Here is a 22,225-nt window from a genome sequence, read left to right as displayed (position 1 = left end):
CAAAGTAAATCTGCACTTTTTTCTAGACATCTGTCATTTAGCATCATAGGCATATGGTTTAATCAAATCTTCTCTTCTATATAACACAAACTGCAAGTGGGAAGGGGAAAAAATGAATATATGACTACCACGTGTCAGACACAATTTGAGGCACCTGTGTATATGATCTCAATTAGTGGAAAGTAATGATTTTGACAGCAATAATAGAAGAAGGCAGTACTTATTTATTTACTGCTGAAAAATTTGCAGCAAATAAAGAATCAAATAGATAATGCCCTAAATTGTTTATCAAAGACTAGGCAAGAAAAAAATATTAAAAACAGTTGATTTAAATATGATTTATTATTTGATATTAAAATTTTAAGGCAAGGAAGACATTTACTATTATAATACTGAAAATAACTCACTGGCCCTGTCCTTGAGGGAGATTAAGCACTTCATAGGCATCATCTATTGACATTGTAGGTGGCTTCTTTTCTACTTCCTTCTTCCAGGCATCAAGGGTATCTTTTAAAAGCTTAACCTTGAAAGACAGAGGGTGAAAATTTATGTCTATTAAAGCAAAAATAGTTCAGAATATAAACTTTTTTTTTTTTTTGCACGGGCAGGCTCTGGGAATCGAACCCAGATCTCTGGCATGGCAGGTGAGAACTCTGCCACTGAGCCACTGTCGCCTGCCCCAGAATATAATTTTTAAGTTACAGAATTCTAGTGCTGCATTTTTAAAAATTGACATTTCTGGGCTACCCATTTAACCAGTTTTCTGAAATACAAATAACCACAATCACTTTCTCAGCAATGTCAAATAGGTAGACAGGTACTTGTCACAGGGCTATATTCCTCTATATTTTTTAAGTGATTTTAAAAATTCTCTGTCAATCTGTGTTTCTATCCTTAATTGTCAAAGAAACTTTCAAAATATGGAAAACTTCAAAATTAGCAGCCATATTGTGGTTAGCTGCATATTGTGTTATGTATCTCAAAGTGTTCAAACAATTACTGGTACACTTGCATTCAAACAAAGGCAAAGGATAGTGAACCCAAAAGGCTGAATAGAAGGTGAGAAGAAGGGAGCTAACATTTATTACCTGCGTGTGTGTTGGTGCTTTACAGACTGTAGGTGATTTAATTCTTGTCTAAAGTTGTAATAAATGACGACAGTGAGATTTTGAGAGGTTGCTGCATGTTTCCAAGTTAATAAATGGTGGAGCTGGATCTGAACCAGATCTAATGAAAAAGCCCACCATTTTTCTATTATCTTATGTTGAATCCTGAACAAGTATGAAAGGCTACCAGCCTTCATTAGGTCACAGCACTATAAAGAGACAGTGACAGGTGATACAAATGGCAACTGTTCTGAAATCTTTTAGATGGTATGGATGATGGCATAACCTCTGACACAGCAGTAGAACATGGATACCCAGGCCTACTTTATTCCAGGCTCCCTGTACATATCCAAGGGCTGAGGATGGAAAGATCCTAAGGGTCACTGTGGGTAGGCTGACAGCACAAACTGCCACAGACAAATGAGCAGGTAACACTTACTGCCTCCCATGTGTGTTAGGAATTATGTTAAGTTTCTTATATGACTCCTCATTTAATCTTGACAACTACTGCATGAGATATTCACCATTATTACCATTTTAGAATGAAAACCGAGGCTTAGAGAAGTAAAGCAACATATCCAAAGTTATATATAAAGCTATTAATTGCCAAACTGAGATTCAATCCCAGACTAACCCAAATATCTGTGAGCTTAATTATCCTGCTGTAAAGATAAGCTTCCACCAAGTTGTTACAGAATATAATTGTTATGTGTATGAAATTAAGTTTGTTTTGTTTTTGCCACAGAATATCAACAATGTAAAGTTCTTAATATGCTCACAAAAAAATTAACTTTCAGTTTGGGATTTACCAAAATATATCAAACTACACTCAGATTTACACAGTCTTAAGACAGAGGAAATACTTAAGAAAACCAATTATCTTATCACCAAAGGAAGACACATCCAGACATGATTAGAGGCTATTTTTTATGGTTAAGAAAAGCACAGGTTATCTGCTGATTTACCGGATCTTTAATTGGCCAATCTGGAAATCGGAGTGTATCACAAAGTTGTTTGAGGTAATAAATATTACAAAATAGTTCATTTTCTAGCTGTGGATAGTTGATAACTGGGATGGGACAATACTGATAAAGTGCTCTTGTGTTACTCTGAAGACGAGGTGTGAAATCAGCAAGATGGGCAGCAATCTTCTCTATCATGAGGCGCCTGCAAACACAAAAACCTTCAATCGTTATGAAGGAATTAGTTTTATTTTAAAGACAAGGTTTAGATAGGCAATGGGATCTGCATTCACAACGGGATAGTCATGGAACTCAAGCTTGCTATCAACACAAAGAAGCTAGTTACATGGTATCTACTTTAGTTAACTTACTACAGCATAGAGTCAGGTTTTCAAGCTAAGCAGAAACTTAGATTTGGGTAGTACATGAAGAGCTACCCAATGGTAGCTTTAAATGGGGAGTGAGATTAACCAATCTCAGGAGAGAAAAATGGCACAGAAAATTGTTTTGCTAATTCACTCATATTTCTAAATATTTGTACCCAGTAAAAAATATGACCACCATACAGAATATATTCAAACTAGTGGATAGAGCACACGCCAAGCCTACAGGTGAACCTATGGGAAAAATCAAGTGATAACCAGCAGGCAGCATGGTGAGCATGAAGTTAGCCCAAGGACAGTGAATAATCAACTCAAGATCAAATGCCATCCAGCTGAGAGGACTTCACAGAAAGGCGGTCTTGATGCTGGACCTATGAAGCACTCTGGACAGAGTCCGGCTGGATGCTGCCATTTCTTGCTAGTAGGCTTCTCCTTTATTTTGTTCTCCACAGACTTCTTCTATGATTTTCTTCTCTAATAAGGACATTGTTTAGGAATTTTAACCTTTAGCCTAAGGTAAAAAATGTGCTGGCCAAGGAATTCTCTTTCTAAAATGATTCTGGATGTTTATGACCTGATCTGTTCTCTGCGGACATAATTTAGTGGTATACAGTTCTTTTCCAAATCCCTAGGGTATGTATGTCTTGATTTTATCCCTATATACCGCTTATGTACCTATTCTCAGTTCACTGCCTAAAACCTTACCAATTTTATAAACTGATTTAATATCAGCAACAACAGGCCCTACCTTTTCATAAAGTTCTATTAAGAGAGGAGCAATTTTATCAAATCATGTTAAAATTGAGTAGAAAAAAAGCTTAAAGCCTTCTCAAAACTCATCAGACAAAAGTGATTTGGCACCAATAACTACTGGAGCTTTTGATTACGAAATGTGTGAAAGCATTTTCACTCGTTTCATAATCAAAAGTCAAACTAGGTATCAAGTAGCCAAGATTCTGAGCATAAAATACGAACAACCACTAGATAGAGGTGGTGATTGTACAACATTGTGAATGTACTAAATGCCACTGAGTTGTTCGCCTTACAATGGTTAATTTTACATAAGGAAAAAAAAATACTTTTTAATGCAAACAGTCGACTGGTTATTTACCTCATTTCACTACTCCAGATTGCTTCTGGAGTATCAAATTCTCCTAGAAAAATCTCAGAAAACTTTTCAGGTTCATAATTTTCTAAGTAGCAAACCATTGCTTCAGGTAGGATATGCCCAAGTATACTTCTTTGAAAAACATCTTGTCCTTTTGTCTTTAAAACAAAACAAAGCAAAATGTAGTCAAAAACACTAAAGTTATCTTTTTCAATTTTCTAATAAATGAATTATGGTTAGAGAACATTTTAAGAGCATAACTGGAACAAACTACTCTCATGCTTTAGAAATTTAAATGGAAACATGGCAAAATATAAAGTGGAAGGTATCTGGTAAGTAATGGCTTAGTATGAGCTCCAAATCAGAATTCACACCCTCCAGCTCTGCAGCAATCTTCACCTCCTCAGGTGTGTTAGGTGCTGCCAACATTATTTGGGACAACTGGCCTTTGATCATACATAATAGTGATGACAATACAATGACGACTACTGCAAAGATTTACATCAGTGATTCCACATTATATTGTGTGCTGCATTATCTGCCTGCACCTGCTTCTGTCTTCAAAAACCACTAACTCCTGAAAAGGCAAGATCTTAAAGTACTTGTCCTCATTAAATGTGGCCACAATTTTTATTCAAGGTAATTATGATTAACTGTATTTAGAACGCAAAATCCTCTGGCTGGTCAAATAAAATCAGGACAAGAATATACTTTACTTATAAAACTAAATTTTTAAACTAATTTCTTTATCTGATGAAAATGTAACCCTAAAGAAAAAAAAAACTATAAATAATTTTCTCATTTCCTTCTAGGCAAATTGAGAATGTTTTACTTTTATAGGACAGGGAAAAAAGGGGGAGTAGGGGGAAACCAGACATGGCTTTATCACTTGATACAAAGACAAATTAGAAAGAATATTTTTAGCCTTTCTGCGAACAAACGCTATATTCATTGATCTATTCAACTTTTGGGAGAAGTGTTTGTTCTGATCTTTAGAATTCTATCACTTGATAATTCCTGCAGCCCATTAAAAATTCAATTAAAAATACATTGAAAAAGTACAATTTACAGATTAACTGCTAAATCAAAAATTCTAGTTTTATATGCATATGGCAGTGAGGGGGATGAAGCTAGGGGAGTAATGACACTCATAATAATGATACTACAAGGCGGGCTCATACATGCACAGGTTCACACATCCGCTCATACCCAAGATGATTTCAGAGTTACTGCTGATATCAACTGCCAATATGTAGGCCTTATTTTGCCAACATGTAGGCAACACTCAACATGTTGCCTGATTTCCACAAAGCAATATAAAATACAACTCAGATTTATAATTATAGCTATTATTGGTGCTATCTTTTAAGGCAAAAAACCAAAATAGATCTACTCTATTTTCAGTTGTTAACAACATGCCCTTTTTTTTTTTTCGCTTTTACAGTTTTGAAATAAATAAATACTGTTTTGCTGCAAATAACAAAATACTGTTAGGTAAAATAATATGTGGTTTCTAATTTAAAAAAAAAATTTTTTTAGGTTATATATAGATAAGGTTACCAAAGAAAGGGGAGGAAAAAATGCCAAAATGCCATACTACTACATTAGAAATAGCATTTGGGGTACTTTTCTTTCAGAGGACAGCAAATTCAGAGACAGAAAATAGAACGCAGCTCATCAGATGTGGAGGGCAAGGGCAATGGGAGTCAATACAAAATGAGTGAAAGGTTTATGTTTGGGTGAAGGCAAAGTTCCAGTAATGGATGATGGCGAGGGTACTGCAACAGTGTGAATGTGATTAATCCTACTGAATGCTTAAGAGAGGTTGGGATGCTAAGATTCATGTTTTATATATGTTTCCACAATTACTGAGCAAAAGAAAAAAAAAGAAAGAGATAATGGTAACTAAATGCAATACATGATACTAGATGGGACTTAAGAATGGAGAATGGAGAACAAAGGGTCCAAAAGGATATGGAGACAGAAAAAACTAGAATACAGAATTTAAGATTTATATCAGTGTTTAATTTCTTGAACTTCATGGGTGACTACATAGGTGAATATCATTGTTCACAGGAAAGGTAGATGAAGCTGCTATGTGTTCAGGGAGTATGACGTCTGCAACCTGGTCTCAAACGTTTAGAAGAGGGGGAGGGGGGGAGAGGGAGAATGCTATGGAAAGCAGCAAAATGTTAAAACTGGTAGATCTGGGAGTCGGCACAGGGGAGGTGGTGGTGATATTTTGGGTTCTCCGTAAAGAATTTGTATTACTTTTGCAACTGTCCTATAAGTTTTAAATTATTATAAAATAAAAAATAAAAATAAATAAATAAATAAAAAGAAGGAAACTTGTACTTTGATCACCCTGGGATGTGAGCAAAGAAGACTGAGGGCTTTCTGAATATAAGCTGACTAAATAAGATTCAGGTATAAAATGAATTATTTATGAAAATCACTAATCCAAGTCTTACACAGAGAATGATGTGCATTCACAAGGGTAGCCAGGTTACATACAGTTCACACCTACAATTTTAATACTAAGTCTAATGGGCAATAGTTATTTTCATTTAAACGATATTAGCTCAGACTTTCTATGTACAAAGTACCACAAGGAATGTAAAAAATGAATAATACCTGCCCTCAAGTGCTTATAATCTAATAAATATACATAGCTCAAGAAACTTACAGTGCCAACACACCTTATACAGCATTAAATTATGTATTCAGAGGATTAATATGGCTTACCTCCTCTGACTTGAAAGCCTGTTTGGTATGTGTATATTTCAAAAACCTAAAAAAATTTAATAAATTACTTATTAAAGAATTGACTTAGTTTCATAATTTTAATTTTCTACAGACCAGATCTTTAATCTATATATAATTAAAGCCATAAAAGGCAACTTGCAAATCCATATTCCCAAATTATTTAATTTCTAATTAAATGAATTAGAAAGATTTTTGTATTATGCCACATTAAGTTATGTGATAATAAAACAATAAAAATTATGAATAGTAAAATAAAAATTACTTATCACATTTTAAAGGAAAAAGCAAAATGCAAACCTTCATGTCTAGTAAGAATATATTAAATATATTAAAATGCTAGATGAAAATAAAATTCTTATATTACATGTCATAAAGTGGTATATTTCTGAGTAATTTTTTCCATTTTTCTAATTCTAATGTATTTTCATACATGTAAACGGCTTTTATAATGAAAAATTTGACAAAAGCAATGATATACTTATGAAAAGTTAAATTAAATCTGCCAATGAACAATCCAATATAATAATTTTAAATAGATTACCATTAAAGTTCTTACCGAGCAACAGGAAGCACATTGGAACCTGTATACATCATGATAAAGAAAAATACTCCACTCAGATAAAGACGAGGTAACTGTGGGTTATCTTGCATGATATAATATAACAAAATAGCAACTTTCTCAACAAGGATAGGGTCAAAGGTCAGCAGTAGCTAAAAAGTGAAATAGAATGTTTTGGTTACTGGGTTATAAAAATCTTGCAATTTCATTCATTTTGGGTGCACATATTTCATATGCTAACATTATACTTCATTTATAATCAATCATAAAATAAAAATCTGTAGGATTGAGTGTACTTGTGGACCAGACTCCCAACAGATTTGAAGAGTGATATCATTTAGTACAGATAGTTAAATAACAACTGAGAATTGATGAAAATATTAAGAAAAAGTACAGACATGCCTGTTTTTGCATGCATACAGGCAAAACTGTTTCTTAAGCATGAATCATAAGTGGATTCCTCTGCTAATGATGAAAGAAAAGTAGCTATGCTTTGCATTAGTTTCAGTTCAGTTCAACTGACATGAAAAAATCCCTTGAAGGCTACTTGAGAATTTAAAGAACAGAACAGAGAATTATGTTATATGAAACAATGTTAGGAAATAGATCCTGAAGTACAGGTAGAAGACAAGAGGGTAAACAAGTACCAGAAACACCAGGTAGTACTTCTACTACCAAAAAGTACCAAAGATGTAATCGCTAGAAATTTGGGCCAGAAATACCAAAGATAATAAGCTGGGACTAAAGTAATGTATCTTGGTTAATTAAAAGTTATGTAGAGATGCTATGAATGAACATTTGATAAACAAATTTAATGTTTTATTTATGATGCTTAATAAAAGTGGCATTTCAAGTTCTGATAAATATTTGCATCCCAGGAATCCTGAATTTCAGGTCAAATACTAGACTCAGAGGTGAGATTGAACAGTTACATGACTAAGTAAATAATCTAAATTTCTCCGTGTTTCGGTGTCTGTTCAACAAGGAATTCAAATTAGGTGTTTAGTACTATGAGATATTTCACAAAGGCAAAATTAGCAGGCAAAACCCCCAGAATATTTGAAATTGTGGTTATATCAGAAAACACAGATTATTTATTAACTAAAAATTCCAGTAAAACTATATTACATGGCAACTGTTCAAACAGTCGACCAACAAAGATAATGTTCCTGAAAACTAATGCAGCTGCCAAACTGTGCTTAGTGAGACTAAAGTCTCCCAAGTTATAAGAAATTAAAGGAAAAACAAAACCAACTTCTAAAAGATATTTCTGAACCCAGAGTAAAAATATATAGGAGGTATGTGCTGTTAAACAAGGCTAGATTTATCAATAAAATCCTCCTGAATCACTTTCATTGTTCAGATATTACTACAAATTTTGGATTAATTAAAAGAGATTCTTCCACCCCCACTCTGCCCCTTGCCCCCCAGCTTCATGTTATCCTGATCATATCTTTCAGAAGTTTTTCAATCACCCCTTCAGATGACTGACCTGAAATCTAATACCATTTGCATTTACTTTCTTCCTTTTTCTCAGTTTCATGAGTCTTGGAAAAATGTTTAGGAAGGGGTTGATTTTCCGAGTATAGTCTGTCTACACATTGAGAGGCTTCACTATAGAAAACAAATACCCTAGGATGGGTAGTAGTTTAGAAGAAACACTAATAATTGCAGTGCTCTTGCAAACCCTAGAAAATATTTTCTAAGGTCAACATTTAATATATTTATTAAAATTTGTTAGACTTTAATAAATATATCAAAATATATTAAATATATTGGAAGGTCTGGACAGCACCAAACAAAACTAGAAAACATGCAATTTTAAAACGTTTGTATGCTTAAATAAAGGAAGAAAGCAACAGATTGGGAAGGACTTATCAAATCCAGAAGTCCTTTCCATTATCAATGACTTACATAGCATTTATGTGGTAATATGTGAATGCAAAAATATAAAAACTGTTCGTTTTCTCTCCCTTTCCACACCATATATAATAGATTAAAATGACACAAGTTACTGACACAGATCTTAAAGACAAGCCATGGGCTGATTTATATTAAAAAAATTAGATTTAACAGAACACTTAATAAACAGGAGAAAACCATTTATCTGAAATCTCTGGAACCTGACTTGTTTGGGTTTCATGCTAATTTCGTTCCAAATGAGCAAAATGATGAAGGAAAAAAAAGATACTGTAATATTTCCATGCTTCCTATATAATTTCAATTCAGTGCTTTGAATCAGTTGTTATCTGTGAACACAACTGAGAACAGTCAAAACCTGAGGCATAAACGAGTGAGAATGCTGTGATTACTTCTTAAGATACAAACTACCATGTCCACATCTGTGGCCTGCTGGCATATTTCCCAGTGGTCACAGAATTAACCTGCACCACAAACTACAGTAAAAAGCCTTTTACTTATTACAGTGGTATGACTTTAAGAATGGATAATAAATAAAACTGTTTTAGAAAAATTCTTGATGCTTCCCATGTTTACAATCTTCCGTAGTATATACAGAATATCAGCTTGTGAAGAGTAAATTAAATAAATGTTAATTCAAGACTCAGGCTTTTTTGAAGTGAAACAGACTATAATTAAACAAAGATTGGGGCTCATAATAAAATTAAATAAAGGCAAATAATTCTGAGTTTGAAAACATAAAATAACTTACCTGAATAATATGGGGGAGGCAAGTGCTGTCTGACAGTAATCTTTTTACTCTGGGTAAAGGCCGAATAATGGCATTATCTTGATCCCTAGAAAATATTTTCTAAGGTCAACATTTAATATATTTATTAAAATTTGTTAAGTTCGGAGCTTATGACATTCTACTAGGCACGAAGCAGATTACCTTACTTTTTTGTTAATGAAGACTAAGCTCTCATACAGCTGGGAACATGATTAGGTATTTTGGTTTAAATCTATTTGGCTGCTTAATAGAACTTCATTTCCTTCCATTAGATTTCCTTGAAAAACAGTACCCTAGAAGAGCCAAAGACTCTTATTTATTATTTAATTGATTATACTGGGTGTTGTCCAAACACTGTCAGTGGATATTTCCCCCCAAAGGGCATATCAAAATTTGTCACATAAATTTAAACCTTAATTTAACTACTCTCAGTATTTTCCAAGTGTAGCCTCAACTTTAATGGTACATTACTTCTAATACAAATGTTATGGTTTTAAATCTGAGCTGATATTTAAAGAGAATTGGAACATGGAAACCTCAAATATTATTAAATATGGTATAGTTTCTCAGTAATTTTCATCACAAAATACCTCTACTATAGTAATAAAACTAAATGATGTATATGAAAACATTTTATAAATATTCCATATAAGAGTTATAATTACATACATCACTGTAGAACAAATTCTCAGCTTCACTAGTTAAGTGGGGTAAGATGTGGGCCTAGATTCACTTTCTCTACCATAAATGGCCAACCTGACAGATCACCATTGTATATGGACTGCAATATGATTACTTCAAAACATTCATACTGAATTCACATGAATATGTGAATTATTAATGTTCCAGAGTACAGCTAGTAAGCATGAATTTTGTGGTAGTATTTGAGGTCTCCTAAAGAAAGATGCTTTTAGCTAATTTAACAATATAATTTGCAAATTATTTCATTATATCTATGTCAAAAAGCTCCAAAAGCCAAAGTATTTCCCCAAGGCCACAAACACGCTATCTTTGCTCTAAATTGCCAGAGTAATCTCACACCATTACTGAAAGAGCATCCATATGGGGAAAACAAGGTGCATTAGAGTCACTGTTAACGATGGAAAAGTTCAATTCATTTTACCTGCTTGGAAAATATCCACACATTGTGATCAGCATGTTCAATATAAGTGTAGCAAGGTCCGTTTCATTCAGTACAGCCTGACCAGTGGCTAACAAACACCACTTAAGCTGGGGTATCACCTGCAGTGGTCGCCATCCATCCATTCCTTGAGCCCAGCATCTGGTTTTTGCATTTAACATTCCTTTGGTCCACAATTCTTGCATCTAGATGATGGACAACATCATTATTAAAAATAGATAAATAATAATGTAATGTAGTATAATGTAAATTCATACTAAACTATGAAAGAAACATGCAAATTCACTATAAAAACAACATTTTTTTTTTACTTTCTACTTAAAAAAAAAAAGCTTTTGCTGACAGACCTATAGGAACCTGAATTTGGCTACTAAAATATAAGAAAAACTGCCATTTAGTTGATTAACCTGCAGGGCATAAGGAATATTGAAAAAAAGTAAAAACAAGAGATGGAATGTAAAATGACAAAACTATATACAAACAAAAGGCCTGGCCTTCTATAAAACCATCTTTGGCCAATTTTAAAGGGACAGCCTGGGAGGCTGAGGCTGGTGGCAGATGGGGGAATGTGTGGGGGAAGGCTCTAATCTGGGTAGATATAAAGATCTTGGGAAATGGCCATGGTCTTCAGATAGGCAATCTTCAATGAATTTCAGACTGCATACTAAAATTCAAATGTTCATACCATATAGAATCATTATAGTTTGAGATAATCATTAAGATAGCAATTGTTATATAAAACCATTAAAAACCTGAGTGTTACATATAACAAGACTTGAAGACATGATTTATATATGGTGCATGTGCTCTGTTAGGAGGGCAGACAATGTAATCATTATTGTAGAAATGGAGTGTGTGAGCCCTTAGAGCTGGTGACACAAATTCAAATCATAGTTTAAAAATACTCCCCATCTTGAGGTGTGCTAAACAAAAGGGCATAAGAAAGGCTGAGACCTTTACAAAAGATTTCTCTAAGATACATACCTCATGAAAACCATATGGGCCACTCCTTTCTTTGTCTGCGTTGCCAAAATACCACTCCTTTTCACTCTCTCTCTTCATATCTGGAGCAGCTTCAATTACATTGCTCTGTGTTTTTAAAAGATTTAGTTATTTCCCAAGACAAAAATCTAAGAGGACAGACACGTCATAAAATTAATTTGGGGGTTTTACATCCCTTTAGAAATTTGCTTGAGATTTTAAGTGACCTGATTTTAAGAATTAAAGATTAAATGCCCAACCCAACAGTCCAAAACAACTATTTCCTTATTAACATGCCATTGAAATAAATGATTGATTCCCTTAATTCATGCAGCAATCTACACTAAACTCAAAAGACTTCTACTTTCCCTATGACCATAAATTCTCAGGACACTAAAATTTTAGTAGCAAAGAATAGTGAAAATAACTATAGAAATAAACATTCATTCTTAATCTTAAAACCACAATATTCAGAATATTGAATTCAGAATATTTTTTTCTTTGAGGAAAAAAAGCTCAAGTAAAAATTTTAATTAAGTAGCTGAGATCGCATTATGCAAACAGTTAAAATGTTAGTAGAAAAGTTTTGAGTGATTTTAAACATTCAGTTTCAATAACTACTCTCATTACCGAAAATTCTTGTAAGTTTATTATATATCAATGTTTTAGAAGAAGCCAGGATGACAATTTTTTATGTAATTAGTATATTAATTATAACATGGTTTTTAAATACTCCCATAACTATAAGCTTTCATTTAGATGCGTATGGACAGGTATAGCGAAGAGCATAGACTTCTGTGTTTCACCTGGCTCTACCACTTACTAGATGACTTTGGGTAATATACTTAATCTTTCCGTTCCTAAGTGCCCTCATCTCTAAAGTGGGAATAATGTGGCAGCCACCTCATTGGGCTTTCGGAGAATTTAAAGAGTTAATATTTATTATGTGTACCAGAACAATAACTGGTACACTATAATCTTTCATAAGCATAACAACTACTATTGTTTATATGCAATAATAGAAAATGCTATATTCTAAATATTCAATTTAGAATTCAATAAAATCTAACAGGGCACATTTCCTCACCCCAGAAGATTAAACAAAACATAACACCAAAAAAAATCAACAATGAGCTTAATATAAATCCCTGCTATATAACTTAGGTATCAGAGGCCTTTTATTAGAGACTTGCAACTTAGTCATCTCATTGGCTGGTTTTACCATATAAGGCCCACAGATTCCTCCAAGCAAAAGCATATTCTTGATGGTAGAAATGCTAAAACTGCTAGCTACTTAATTGATGAGTTCAATTTAAATCCTAGAGGTCTAATTATCTCAAAATAAGCCACATTTAGAGATGCAGTCGTTTTAAAAGACAAAAAGGGATTAGAAAGATAAAACTGTATTATCGCTGACCATTTTGGATGTTATGATTTCACTTTTTTTGCATAAATTAATCTCTTAGCTATTGGAGAAATACATCCATGACCACATGCATTGACATATTTTCAGATTTTTTTGTTTCTTTAGACCTAAAATTGTATTCAAAGGCTACTAAGCTTGTAAACCCAGATAAACATACATACTTGGAGTGGTACTGTGGCTCGGTTTACATGGAGATGTGCAAGAGTCAGCAAGTCCACGAGGATTCTAATTCCATTTGAATCCATGAGATCTTTAACATTTTTCTGAAAGAGAAAAATAAGTATTTTTACAACTCTACTATCCAAAAGGCTCTCAAAGAGAAGAATGTTTGGGATATCTCTGGAAGTAATTGATAAAGACTTAGTATCAATACATATCCTTTTGTTAAAGGAATATGAGTTTAAATGAAGATTAAAAGGGCAAAGCTATATTACAAAGAGATCACCTAAAGAATTTTTACTTAAATATGTTCTGGGCAAAAAAAAAAAAAAACCTGGTAGGAATATAACACCAGTGATAAATTCTCTGATTCTACACTGTGGGTGACATGTTGTCTCTCTTTCTGCATCTTCTAAGGTCTTTTTAAAATTAATGAGCTATTCTATACTGGGGAATAAACTTTGCCATATTAAAAAAGCCTCTTAAATGTTCTAGTTTCTTTTTTTTTTGATCATTCCATTCTTGATATATAATCAATAACTCACAATATCATCATATAGTTGTATATTCACCATCATGATCATTTCTTAGAATATTTGCATCAATTCAGAAAAAGAAATAAAAAGACAGAAAAAAATTCATACATATCATACCATTTACCCCTATCTTTCATTGATCACTAGCATTTCAATCTACTAAATTTATTTTAACATTTGTTCCCCCTATTATTTATTTATTTTTAATCCATGTTTTACTAATCTGTCAATAAGGTAGATAAAAGGAGCATCAGACACAATGTTTTCACAATCACAGAGTCACACTGAGAAAGCTATATCATTATACAATCATCTTTAAGAAACATGGCTACTAGAACACAGCTCTACATGTTCAGGCAGTTCCCTCCAGCCTCTCCATTACACCGTAACTAAAAAGGTGATATCTGTATTATGCGTAAGAAAAACCTCCAGGATAACCTCTGGACTCTGTTTGGAATCTCTCAGCCACTGACACTTTATTTTGTCTCATTTCGCTCTTCCCCCTTTTGGTCAAGAAGGTTTTCTCAATCCCTTGATGCTGAGTCTCAGCTCATTCTAGGATTTCTGTCCCACATTGCCAGGAAGGTCCACACCCCTGGGAGTCATGTCCCATGTATAGAACGGGAGGGTGGTGAGTTTGCTTGTTGTGTTGGCTGAGAGAGAGAGAGGCCACATCTGAGCAACAAAAGAGGTTCTCTTGGGGGTGACTCTTAGGCCTAATTTTAAGTAGGCTTAGCCTATCCTTTGTGGGGTTAAGTTTCATATGAACAAACCCCAAGACTGGGGGCTCAGCCTATTGCTTTGGTTGTCCCCACTGCTTGTGAGAATATCAAGAATTCTCCACTTGGGGAAGCTGAATTTTCCCCCTTTCTCACCATTCCCCCAAGGGGACTTTGCAAATACTTTTTTATTCACTGTTCAAATCACTCTGGGATTTATCGGGGCATCACTCTGGACAAACCTACAAAATCTCAAGCCTTACTCAAGGTTCCATGTACTATGATGCCCAATTAAGCTGTCCACATAAGTTATATGAGGAAATGCACTAGTCAAAATATAACTTTTGTACCAAATAAACATTTTTTTGCTTTAGTCTCAAACATAAGTTAAAAGTTTTAAAATATAATTACCATTTGATCTACTTTTTTTTTAAACTAAAGAAAAACACACTGGTTATTTCTTAGAAGTCAGAGAAAGAGATTACTAATTTAAATTAAAATTTCCTAGGACTTATTAATTCTACTTCTTTTTAAAACATTTGCATTACTTATAAAAACGGATAATGAAACTACATAAGTCTGTAGCTTATGTAAAAATTTAAGAAAAACTCTGCTCAAATTTCACTCCAACATCCTACAACTGTGAATTTTGCTACAAGTACTGTAACTATGAATTTGTTAGAAACCAGCATGAACCCATTCAAATGTCTGAGAAAAAAGTGAACAGCTGAAGTAATAATCAGTCCACCTAATTTTAATAAAAAGATATAAATTAGGATATTCTACACTTCACTATGTTTTCAAATTACTTTTTATTATCAAAATAATAGATATATAAAACTTTCCATTTTATTTCAAATACTTTTCATTTTTTCATTCATTTGACTTAAAGATCCCACAACAGATTCCCTAGAGAAAAAATCAGCTAGTGATAATATCCTTCAACCAAATTTCAATGAGATTTCATTCTAAATTCAATCAGAATTTTATTATCATTAATTTATTGAGCATCTGTAGAATTAGGGCAGAATATACAGGGGATATTTGACGAAAATATTTCCTTCCACAAGTTTAGAGCAGAAGAGATTTGAAGATAAGAAAAGAATCAACCTGAATAATGAACCCAAACTGAGATTTACTTTTTTGTTACATACTCAAATAACTTACTTGATAATGATAGCATATTTATGCAAAAATACTGTACCTTATTAAGGATTAACTTGTTAAGGAAGAGGATTAGCCTATCACGCTCCAATTTATCTGTACACTATTGAAATAAATGAAAATTTAATCAGAATGAATAGAAAAATAAATTCAGATATTATTAGAAAAATAAATTCAGATATTATCACTGAACAAAATTAACAACCAATAAGAAATAAAGACATCTTTCAAAAACTGGAGAAAATCATAGATTATCAATTACTGAATACCTCAACGTCTTACATTCTTTGCAATTTTATATAACTTGTCTGATTTTCCTGAAAAGGTAGATATTTTAAGAGCCATACTTTGAAACACAGCCTTAGGGTATATATGTAAACTTCAAAATAAATAAGAAATTGGTCCAAATTATACTCTTGAATGATGTAAAAATTCTGAAGGATTGATGAATGATGTTTCACTTAATTTATTTCATGATTAACATATGTGGAAAAAAATATGTATCTACCTAAAGCACAAACAGTATGCCATAAGTACTCCAGGTTGACTGGAATAATAGTAAATTATGATTTAATAGTATAATCAGGTGATATAGCAAACAATAAGGATCATCATCCTAGTTATGTTAGTTCCTAAATTATGTCTGTGACCTTATTCAGAATCAGTTTTCTAATTCACAAAGCATGATACACAAGTAAGGAAATTAAAACAAGCATGGTTGGCCTATTTCAAAAACTGGTCAAATGGGGCAGTGTGACGGTGGCTCAGTGGCAGAGTTCTCGACTGCCATGCTGGAGACCAGAGTTCATTTCCCAGTGCCTGCCCATGTATTAAAAAAACAAACAAACAAAACTGCTGAAATGGTTCTAAGGCAGCTCAGGAAATTTAAATTTTTAAATGTAAGGAGCATAAACACAAATGAAAGAATAAAGCATATAGCCTGCAATAAGACAGTAATGCTCAAATTTGAGTTGCATGAATGAACTGATTAATTTATTCCCCCCTCCAACTATGCTTCAACTTTCCAAAATTAAAAAGAAATGTACTAACTTAAGTTTCCTTTTTTGGTTATTGCTGTGGCTATAAAGTTTTACTATCATCATACTTTGAAGTTTAGTATGCTATATCACTTAAGATTTCTTCAACATGAAAAACCAAATGTATGTAATAACTCTAAAAGTCACTATTTCTTTTTCACACCTGTACAACTCATCCATACTTAATTTCTTGGCAAATATGTCACTAAAGGCATTTTTCAAAAGCAGCAATTAAAAAAAATAGCAAACTAACATTGACAACTACTAAGCCATTAATCATTTTCTCATTCATTTAATTTAGATTTAAATGACTAATGCAAATTGCAGAAAACTCCTCATGCAAAAGTTACAGTAGCAATTTGATCAAATAGAACTTAAATTTAACTAAAAAAAATAAAATTTAACATGGACCACAATTACACTATCAAACAACAGTTTCCTTAAATGATATCCTTACCCTTTCTAGCATTCCAATGATATATCTTGTATCTGTAAATGGTCCTATTTCTTCATGACATCTGCCATAAACAATAGCAAGGGCTTGTAAACATAAACACTTCATGTTTACTTTTGGGGTAAGCAGGAAACGATGGTAGAGCTCATTGAAAAATTCGTATCTAGTTTAAAAAGAAAAACAAACAGCAATAAGAGCAGCCAAAAAACCAAAAGTGAAGACAAATATAAAAGGATATGAAGAACAGCTTACGATCTCTTAATAGATCCACTTTCTTCATTTTCATCTTCCTCCAACAGTAATCTCAGGTAGTAGTCTCCTATTTTGATTTCTTCTGCCAGGCACTCATATTTAACCTTTGTCAATAAAATAAACTATATTATTCTAGATTACAAAAGACCTCTGACAATTTCCTACAATTGCTTCTTATAATTTTTTCTATTTATATTTTTTCTTTCCTTGATAAGACAGCTCTTAAAAGAAAAAAAAGGTAATCATTTCTTAAAACATCTGGCAACTCATTATGATTAATTTAATACAATTAAATTAAAATTTAACTGATTTATTATTTCAGCTAAATGTTAAGTCATCAACATAAACCTTGTACTCAGGCTGTATACTTCAAGGGAAGATTTACAATCACTCATAGAAAGGAATTCTCTAACCAGAGAGACAGATTATCAAAATTCTTTATCCCAAATTTAACTGATTTCCAAAACTAAAAACTAAACACACTTACACACAGCCATTTCATTTCCCTTCTATAAATGCTGAGCATTCAGTCATTCAAATTCGAGTCATTAAGCATACACTCTGTGCCATGCATATGTGTATCATACTCGGGACAAAGCAGTAAACAAACAGATAAAACTTTCAGCCCTCATGGGGGTAGCAAACAAAAAAAAAAGCAAAACACACAGTAGTTAAGTGATAAGAGTTATGGAGCGAAATAAAGGAAATGGGATAGGGAAAAAGAACATGTATATACGTGTGTATGTGTAAAGTGGGTTGCACTGTTAAATAGAGAGACCAGGGAAGACCCATTTAGATGATGACATTCAAGAAAAGAACTGAAGAAGAGGAGAAAAGTTATGAAACTATCCAGAGAAAAGAAGGCAGAAGAACAACAAATAGAAACTCAAAACAAAACATGAATTTGGTGTTTTCAGGGAACCCAGTACGGTTCCTGAGTGAGAGAGGATGAAAAGTAGAAGACGAGATCAGAGAAATAAAGTATGGAGTTGGGGGTACACAGATCTCAGCTTGTAAGTCATTCTAAGAATCCAAGCTTTTACTATGTTAGATGGGAAGTCACAGAAACACTGAAGTATTTTTTTTTTTTCCCATGGGCAGGCACCGGGAATCAAACCCAGGTCCTTGGGCATGGCAGGCAAGCATTCTTACCTGCTGAGCCACCATGGCCCACCCAACACTGAAGTATTTTGAGAGAAGTGACAAGATCATGCGAGAGCTGTGTTGATAAGAGACTGAAGGAAGCTAAGGATGGAAGCAATGATATTATTGCTACAATCCAACAGAGAGGACAATTGGGTTCTGGATAAATTTTGAAGGTACTTTCAATAGGCTTTGCCATCAAACTGGATTTGGGGTGTAAGAAGAAAGACGATTTCAAGGGTTTTGACTAGTGTCATGGTCAGGTTTATGTGTCAACTTGGCCAGGTGAAGGCACCTAGTTCTGCTGCTGTGGACATGAGCCAATGGTAAGTGACCCTCATCTGCTGCTGATTACATCTGCAGTCGGTTAGGAGGCATGCCTGCTACAATGAATGATGTTTGACTTAATTGGCTGGTGCTTAAATGAGAGAGCTCAACCTAACACAGCCCAAGCAGCTCAGCACACCTCATCTCAGCACGCACAGCTCAGCCCAGGCCTTTGGAGATGCAGAAAGGAATCACCCTGGGGAAAGTTGTTGGAAACCAGAGGCCTGGAGAGAAGGCCAGCAGAGATCACCCTGTGCCTTCCCATGTAAGAAAGAACCTCAGATGAAAGTTAGCTGCCTTTCCTCTGAAGAACTAATGAAATAAATCCCCTTTTATTAAAAGCCAAACCTTCTCTGGTGTGTTGCATTCTGGCAGCTAGCAAACTAGAACAACTAGAAAACATGGAGTAGTCATTATCTAAGATCAGGAAGACTGCCAGAGAAGTAGGTTTGGGGGAAGAACAAGAGCACAGTTCTTAAGATAAGTTCTAGATGCTTATTAGATATCCAGTTAATAGGCTAAAAGAATGAAATCTAGGAAAGAAAGCCTAAACAGGAGGTTTAAAACAAAATCTGGAAGCCCATCAACAAATAGGAAATTATTTAGAACCAGGAGACTTGATAAAATCATAGAGGCAATAAATATAAATAAAAAGAGGTCCATAAAATGATTCTTCAGGTGAAGGAGATTTCGAGATAAAGGAGATAAGGAAAATTATCAAAAGAAAAAAAAATTGAGAAGGAATGATCAGTGAAAAAGGGAAAAACCCAGGAAGAGTATAGAGTCCCAAAACTAAAATCAGGTTTTTCAAGGTACATGGAATGAGCACATTTAAATGTCTGCATGTTTTGGAAATGCATGTAGGCTGAAGATCAGACTACAGGGTACCAGCATGTTCAAATTTATAGTTGTTGTAATATTTAAGTTATATATACAAACACATATAAACACAGATACACAAGATTATCTACCACCAACTCAATTTTTCTTCTTGTTTTTACTATTCTTCACATCAACATCTTCATAGAACAGCAAACTTTTGAAGAAGATGGCGTCAAAAGCAAAGGAGGAAGCTCCTGCCCCTCCCCAAACCGAAGCCAAAGCAAAGGTTTTGAAAGCCAAGAAGGCAGTACTGAAAGGCATCCATGGCCACACAAAAAAGATCTGTTCTTCACCCACATTCTGCTGGCCCAAGAAGCTGCATCTCAGAAGACAACCCAAATATCCTCATAAGAGTACCCCCAGGAGAAACAAGCTTCACCACTACGCCATCATCAAGTTCCCCCTGGAGTCAACCATGAAGACTGAAGATAACAACACACTTGTGTTCACTGGGAATGTCAAGGCCAACCAGCATCAGATCAAAGAAGCTGTGAAGAGGCTCTATGACACTGATGTGGCCAAGGTCAACACTCTGATTAGTCCTGATGGAGACAAGGCGGCATATGTTCAACTGGCTCCTGACTATGAGGCTTTGGATGTTGCCAACAAAACTGGAATCATCTAAATGGAATCTAGCTGGCAAAATCTAAATATAAAGTTTTTGACCACACACACACAGACACATACAAAAAAAAAATAGCAAAATGCAGCCTAGATTCAGAATCAGATTATCATGAAAGTTAAACAGGCTACAAAGAATAAGGGGAACAGCTACAAAGAATTCTTTCTTTCAGTGAAGAAAGAATCTAATGGTCACAAAAAAGGGAATAAACAAGCAAAGAACAGATTTGGAAGAAAGGCACAGGATCTAATTTGTTAAAACTCCTACTTGAATCTCAGGTGCAAAGCTGACTTACTCAATAAAATTAATTTTATACTTTTGTCTCAGACAGAGATTGAAGCTTTCCAGTATTTTCCCCATAACGTTAAGGGGAAAGGTAAAGGCACAGGTTAATGTTTATAAACACACACAAAAAATAATAATAATAGTAATTGAAAAAATAATACATGCTTTTTGTAAAGATTAACTTACTGCAAAAACTAAATTTTACCTCAAATTCATGGTGGTTCCAGGAGATCACATTAGCACTACCAAGCTCTCTATCAATATTAAATGCTCTCATTTCAGATTCAAGACTGTCTCTCAGTTCTTCTCGTGTTTTGAAATTCCAAATTAGGTTTGACCTGGCATGGTCCTGACCAAACCTATATATAAATACAATTGGAAAATAGTCATGAAACAATAAACATTAATATAGAAAACCTACAAATATCACTTCATATGTCCTTAATAAGCAAAACCACTGTGGAATTAATTAACTTTAGCAAGTGTAAAAAAAGAGAATAGAATCTGTATAGATCAAATACAGTGGTAGAATCTTCTTGCTTGTAGGTACACAGGAATTCTCCGTGAAATTGTTTCTCCTTTTCTGTATGCTTCATAATGGATTGAAGGTGGGGGGGAAATGAACCTAAACTCTAAAACAAATTTGCATGAATTTCAAAATAATTTTAATTTCAATGTTTATTACCAATACAAGTTCCAATCAGAAAATAATTCTATTTTCAAATACAAAGTCCAGGTTAGGGTAAGAATTTCTGGATACGGAGTGTGTAGGATGGGCAACATTCTAGTTAGAATCTTATGGATGATCCAAGAAAGAAGAATACTGCTAAACTGATAAGTTATAATTTGAAAAATTTCAAAATATTAACTATTAGAATTAATTCGGACACAAGTCTGAACTTGTTTCACATTTCGGGATTCCGAGAGAGGAACTAGAAGGACAACACAACTGAGGGTTTCTTAAAGAAGAAAGGCAAGGCAGGTATGTGAGTCTGTATTATATACTCTATACTTAATACTTATAAGCATTTTGGGAAGTCTGCAAATCACACATTTCCTTTATGGCCAAGGTATAATCAGATATATAAAAATAACAGTTTCCAGACTGAGTACTAGTAAGTTACATCAAAGAAGTTTGCAAACTCCCCCAAACATACGTATTTCAAGGTCCTTCTGTGTGTGTGTGTGTGAGTGTGAGTGTGCGTGCACACGTGTGCAGGCGCATGGCGGGGGAACGGATTGTTAGGCTAGGAGAGGAAGAGTGTTAAGGAAGAGGGTTACCATATTAGAAAGACTAGAAAAGCATATGAAGTCAGCTACCTTGGATACTCAATTCCCACAAGTCTCCTTATGATTTTGTCACCTACCTCCTTTAAGACTCCATTTCCACCAAGGCTTAAAGGAAGTAAGCAGTTATTTCTAAGCCTTAATAAAGTGTTTTAAAGTAGTCATCTCTAAGCCTTAATAAAATTTTAAAAGTAAATTTAGACCTTCAGACCATGAAGACTTTATAAAACCTTAACT

General features: G+C 33.9%; 1 protein-coding gene and 1 pseudogene across 1 annotated transcript in view; one reads left to right on the top strand and one right to left on the bottom strand.

The window, feature by feature from the left end:
* The window catches only part of DNAJC13 (DnaJ heat shock protein family (Hsp40) member C13), a 151,421-nt gene that overhangs the window by 52,891 nt on the left and 76,305 nt on the right, over window positions 1–22,225 (bottom strand). The window contains exons 22-34 of the mRNA XM_077130133.1: window positions 20,907–21,060; window positions 17,443–17,546; window positions 17,194–17,353; window positions 15,740–15,802; window positions 13,283–13,384; window positions 11,699–11,803; window positions 10,697–10,899; window positions 9,556–9,640; window positions 6,882–7,036; window positions 6,305–6,350; window positions 3,563–3,717; window positions 2,072–2,273; window positions 408–523 (exon numbers count right to left, since the gene is read on the bottom strand). Coding sequence (XP_076986248.1) covers window positions 408–523; window positions 2,072–2,273; window positions 3,563–3,717; window positions 6,305–6,350; window positions 6,882–7,036; window positions 9,556–9,640; window positions 10,697–10,899; window positions 11,699–11,803; window positions 13,283–13,384; window positions 15,740–15,802; window positions 17,194–17,353; window positions 17,443–17,546; window positions 20,907–21,060 — 1,650 coding nt within the window. The remainder of the gene's footprint in view (window positions 1–407; window positions 524–2,071; window positions 2,274–3,562; window positions 3,718–6,304; window positions 6,351–6,881; window positions 7,037–9,555; window positions 9,641–10,696; window positions 10,900–11,698; window positions 11,804–13,282; window positions 13,385–15,739; window positions 15,803–17,193; window positions 17,354–17,442; window positions 17,547–20,906; window positions 21,061–22,225) is intronic.
* Window positions 19,961–20,419, top strand: LOC143657583 (large ribosomal subunit protein uL23 pseudogene; annotated as a pseudogene).

This window comes from Tamandua tetradactyla, chromosome 15 (genome assembly GCF_023851605.1).
Source record: "Tamandua tetradactyla isolate mTamTet1 chromosome 15, mTamTet1.pri, whole genome shotgun sequence".
In the NCBI taxonomy this organism is placed as follows: Eukaryota; Metazoa; Chordata; class Mammalia; order Pilosa; family Myrmecophagidae; genus Tamandua; species Tamandua tetradactyla.
This window is presented reverse-complemented; position numbering and strand designations above follow the sequence as displayed.